The sequence below is a fragment of the Nematolebias whitei genome, chromosome 10 (assembly GCF_014905685.2).
Source record: "Nematolebias whitei isolate Nwh7 chromosome 10, NemWhi1, whole genome shotgun sequence".
In the NCBI taxonomy this organism is placed as follows: Eukaryota; Metazoa; Chordata; class Actinopteri; order Cyprinodontiformes; family Rivulidae; genus Nematolebias; species Nematolebias whitei.
Window position 1 is genome coordinate 22,266,102 of NC_056507.1, and position 5,655 is coordinate 22,271,756.

Consider the following 5,655-nt stretch of genomic DNA (forward strand, 5'->3'; position numbering starts at 1 on the left):
ACAATAAAATGTATAAGAAAAACAGTAATAACATCTAAGATATGAACTAAGAAAGGGGATATATATATATACATATATATATATATATATTGTGTGTATATATATATATAGTGTTTAAAGCGAAGACACCTGTTTTTTCCAGGCCAGCCTGCGGACGGCGGAGCTGAAATGGCAGCGTGTGAGGCCTCATGTGGACCACATCCTCTGGCCTGATGGCAAACGGGTTGTCCTGCTGGCAGAGGTGATGATGGGCTTTAATTGCATACAAGAACGCTGTTCAGATAGGATCAAGATCAGGGGCGATTCTAGGATCTGACCTTTAGGTGTGCTTGAGCACCCCCCAGCTGATCAAGATAGACTGAGCGTTTCTGTGTTAACCATAACGCTGAAACTGCTCATTTCATCCACACAGTAAAGATAATTAATGGAAGTGAAGGTGGTTAGCAAAATAAACCAACAGATTTTAACGAAACTCTAAAAGTAGTCCTTAACGTGCATCTAGAGCTCAGCCAAGAGTCAAGATTGAAAAAAAAAGTGCCTATAAGTTAGTCAATTTGACATATTTTAGCTAAAATGTAGTGAGTTGTAGTAGCTGAGATTAATTCACATGCATACTTACATCCTTGTGTGTACAAATGTAACTGAATGGCTTTTGAAATCAACCCAGTTCAAGATGGCCGCCACAGCTAACTGAGCTCATCCAACTCAAAAATGTGTATAATAAAGTCATATTTACAGATACTACTACTTCTAGCATAGATATTGAGCTAAAATCTAGTGTGGCAGTAGCTGAGAGTAATGCACAACACATACTCTGAGCTCTAACAGATGTTGCACTCATGAGATAAATTCATTTAAAAGCTGCATCCACGGTGACTATAACTTTATATCTTCTCAACGTTAGATGGCCTTCATTTAACTCTTCTGTAAAAGGCAGAAGGTATATATTTTCATTTGTTCATTCAAGGAATGCTGGCCTTTAAGTAAACCAAATTAATGGTTTTGCCACAAACCACAAAAATAAAATGTGTTGACAAACAGCGTCAGCAGTAATGGATCAATCATTTATGCTTTTAAGGGCAGGAAAGCGCAGGTAGAAATAAAAATGTTAATGACGCCCTTAGCAGAGCTATTTTTAGTTTTATTATTTACACTAAAGCTTGTCCTGGTGAACATTAACTCCCACTGAAGTGGCCCTCATGGTTATTCAGAGTTTTTCTGGTCCTCCTACCTAAAAACACACAAATAGTTTATGATTGTGTGTTAAATTTAAAAGCAGGTAAAACAGCATTCACACGAGATGTGGTTTAACAAAAGTCTTCTGCACAAGCTTGGCTAGGAAGCTGACAATATTTGTTTTTGTTCTGGAGCTGCTTTTCTAAAAACTGCAGATGTTTCCACTGGAATTAAAGCCTTATGGTTTACTGGTTAAACATCTGTCCTCACTGTGTTCGATGTTTTAACTTTGGATGTTGCTACAAATAAAATGTAGCGTGAACTCACATAATGCACTTCACAGCTAACGGGGTTCTGTGTAAATAGTATGCACGGTCAGCATCTTATCTGTTGCAGATAGTTCTTTTAATGGCACCAGTTTGAAGAAATAAAGTTTAATTTTGATTTGAGTGATGAGCTAACAGCTCAATCTGCTTAACTCCTCCTGGGAAGAAACCACTAAAACATTTGGTTTTTTTACTGAACACTATGAGTTATTTTGTCACGGTGTGTTTTATTTGTTTATGATTAATGGTTGTTGTTATATTATTTAATAATTTTTATTTCTTTCTGTTTAAATTTGATTTTTTTTTTTAGGGTCGCTTGTTGAATCTGAGCTGCTCCACTGTGCCTTCGTTCGTCCTTTCCGTAACAGCCACAACTCAGGCATGAAAACTGGACTTTATTTAACTCGTAGACGTCAGCGGACACCAGTTTGTAATAATGTGTGCTCACCTTTCAGGCCCTGGCTCTCATAGAGCTGTTCAACGCGCCGCAGGGTCGGTACAAACAGGACATTTACCTGCTGCCGAAGAAGATGGGCGAGTTCTTAAACGCTAAACTCACAGTCACCTTTCTGAACCGCTCCGCCGTACAGTTTAAATAAACAAGTGTTTCTTTTTGTGTGTGCAGATGAATATGTGGCCAGTCTTCACCTGTCGTTGTTTGACGCTCATCTAACAGAGCTGACGAATGAACAGGCCGTGTACCTGGGCATCAACAAACATGGACCCTTCAAACCCAATTATTACAGGTAGAACTGAACTTTTCTCAGAACATGGATTATTCAGGGAAGTGGCCCCCTCGCCCTCTTCAGGTGGATAAAAGGTGTTGCACTGCACAATGTTGCTGTAAGACGATGTAACCATTTTCAGCAAACATTTATGAAACATAAGGACACTGACTGGACTTTAAATTGAATGTGGTACAGTTTTAACTCATTAGATCAGGGGTGCCCAAAGTGGGCCCAAGCTGTCCTCATTACCAAATTAAAATTTCCTTTGAAGAATCAATGTGCTTACACTCATTGATTCCACCCATTGACTTTACTGTTAGTCGGCCTGACTACCATAACTTAACTACACAGATTACACAGTAGAGTTGATAATTTATGTATTTTTTAAATAATTTTAATAATTCATATTTTTATATTTTACATTGACAGACTTTCTGCCATCTCTCGGCAGCTTCCTGCCACTGAGAAACATTTTCCTTTGACAGAACACACTTATAAATCACAAAGTGTTTAAAAATAAATTGTAAATATGAACTGGTTTCAGTGGTGATTTGAGCCTCTTTAAATCTAAACTCAGCTCCCATGAAAAATAAAGAAATAATTAGGATTGTGTCAGGAAACAGTTCTCAAACATTAGATTCACCAAAATATTGAATAAATATGAAATAAATGAGAACAGTCTCAAACGAGCCAATAAAATCTATGATTTTTTTTTTTTGCACAAGTCCCACCACCTGTCAATCAATCCAGTAGGCATGTCAGCAACTGACCAATCAGCAACCTCGATTTGTCCTGAAGTGAACGCCTCTTTACCTGCAGAGCTGCAGTGGTGTTGCATTACGAACGCTTTGAGAGATTTCAAGAATAACAGTTTACATCTTTTGTTTCATGTTAATCTACTGTAATAAACTTTTGTAAAATACACCAGAATGCAGGAAATGGCATCTACTTTAAACAAAATCTTTGGGGGAGGACCCACCACCATCACCACCAACACACTCTTTCTGTGATGTTCTTTATACTGAATGGAAGGATAAATAACTGCAATAAATAAATGGACTTTAAAGAAGTATTTGCATTTCATGTATTATTGCATTTGGCCCGCAGCCCATTTGGCCCTCTCAATGAAAAAGTTTGGGCACCCCTGCATTAGATGCTTGAAATGCATCAAAATTCTGACTCTTTCCCTCACGACTGTAATAATCTGTGTGGAAGAGCTCCTCAGCACAGATTCATTCCTGTTTCATTTGCATCATTTATAAAAAATACTTTGACAATTTGATTTTTATTGTGCAGCACTTTGTGATTTTATGTCTGTGATAAGCGCTCTAACTTCCTTACTTGCAATATAAGTTATGACCTATTCATGTCTTTTAATCATGTTTGTTGTTGGGGATATTTTGTTTGTATTTTAGGTTTTATTCATTAAATTGGGCTTTTAGCCGTTGGACCTGAATGTTTTTCTTTTTGCAACAGATATTGATGCTTGGAGAAGATGCTGCTGAAAAGACCGGCCTCAGCTCAGCAGTCTGATGTCTGCAGGTCACTGTGAGATGATGAAGACATCTCATATATCTGAGTGGATTTATAAGAGACAAAGAAAAAGCAGCTCACTCAGAACTTCTGCTAAAAATAAGAAAAGAAATGTCAACTTTCACTCACTAGATGGCAGAGGAACACCGTCAATGCAAAATAAAAGAAACTAGTTTTATTTCTCATCACGTGAGCATCAGACACTCAAACTTTGAATTTGAATCTTTTTGCTCTGACAAAGATCCCACTTTGGGAGCATCAGTTTTCACTCTCAAATAATTTAACAGGAAAACGTTTCAAACATCGTGACGCAGGTGAAGTCACGTTTGGATTGGTACGAACATGTTTTTGTATGTCCAGAGGAAATTAATCCAACTTGACGGGAAGTTATCTGAAGGAAGATTTCTACCAGAAACAGTGACTTCTATGGAAACATCCATCATCAGCAGCTCTGATAACTTTAATGGTTTGGTATGCATATTTTCACAAACATGTAGAAGAAAACAGTGCAGAGGGCAAATGGATGTTAATAACTAAATAAGCTGTAAATCCAAATCTTCCTGTGGCGCTGTATTTAAATATATGATGTGTGCAGAACATAAATTCATCACGTCATATATACATAAAACCTTTGTATTATAAGATCATTTAAAATGTTTTCTTAGATTGTTGATTATAAAATGCTTTCTGATACTTTTCTGCGGTAAAAGGATGAACTTTGATAAAAAAAAATTAAACACAAAATAAAGATGTTTTATGTTAATATAAAGACACCAGAACCAGTTTTTTGAGGACTTTCTGTGCAAAACCCTTGTTTCTGTGTCGATATGTGTTTTTATTTCCCTGACACTGTTAAAATATGTTTAGGAAGAAGTTGATAAATGCCTTCACTTTGTTTTTATTTAACAGTTTGTACCATAAACCACTTTCTTTTATTTTAAAATGTTGAAATAATACTATATTTACGGATACATTTTGTGATATTGCCGTGAGAACAGTGTATAACACTTTGAATGGGTATAAATTGTGATATAACAAATTTCCGAACAAATCCAGAATGTAATTTCTGTTTTCATTTTGAATAAAATATAATTAAATCATCAACGCCGCTGTTGTCATGTCAAAGGTAAAACAGAGCATTATATTCCAGTTTGTCTCAAAATGAATGGCCTAAATAAAAAAAAATGGAAAAAAAACCTTCACTGAACCTGCTCTCAGAACCAGATTAATCAGTTAATAATACCAGACAGGGTGTTTATTAGACATTAACAGAATGCAACGTTCACATATTTACATGAATCGTTTAATCAGTAATATCGCTGTAAACTCTGGGGAGGAATCAAAAACTGTATGAAGATGAGAAATTATAACACCTACAAAAAAATAAAATACGATAAATCAGTCAGTAAAAACACTTGAGTCAACGACCATGCTTGAGATTAACCAGATATGAAACAACCAAACAATCCCAACTAATGCTGTTTCTACAAACCGGATTCCAAAAAAGTTGGGACACTAAACAAATTGTGAATAAAAACTGAATGCAATGATGTGGAGATGGCGAATGTCAACATTTTATTTGTAATATAACATAGATGACAGATCAAAAGTTTAATCTGAGTAAATGTAACATTTTAAAGGAAAAATATGTTGATTCAAAATTTCACAGTGTCAACAAATCCCTAAAAAGTTGGGACAAGTAGCAATAAATGGCTGGAAAAAGGAAATTGAGCATATAACGAACAGCTGGAAAACCAATTAACACTAATTAGGTCAATTGACAACATGATTGGGTATAAAAAGAGCTTCTCAGAGTGTCAGTGTCTCTCAGAAGCCAAGATGGTAAAGAGGATCACCAATTCCACCATTGTTGCGCAGAAAGATAGTGCAGC

The 5,655-nt window shown here is 36.1% G+C and overlaps 1 protein-coding gene across 1 annotated transcript in view; it reads left to right on the plus strand.

Annotated features, from left to right (window-relative positions):
- LOC119415647 (S-adenosylhomocysteine hydrolase-like protein 1) overlaps window positions 1-2,252 on the plus strand; it is a 16,419-nt gene extending 14,167 nt beyond the window's left edge. Inside the window, exons 13-16 of the mRNA XM_037682805.1 lie at window positions 143-241; window positions 1,813-1,881; window positions 1,958-2,036; window positions 2,128-2,252. Of these exons, the coding sequence (XP_037538733.1) occupies window positions 143-241; window positions 1,813-1,881; window positions 1,958-2,036; window positions 2,128-2,252 (372 nt within the window). The remainder of the gene's footprint in view (window positions 1-142; window positions 242-1,812; window positions 1,882-1,957; window positions 2,037-2,127) is intronic.
- The last annotated feature ends 3,403 nt before the right edge of the window (window positions 2,253-5,655 follow it).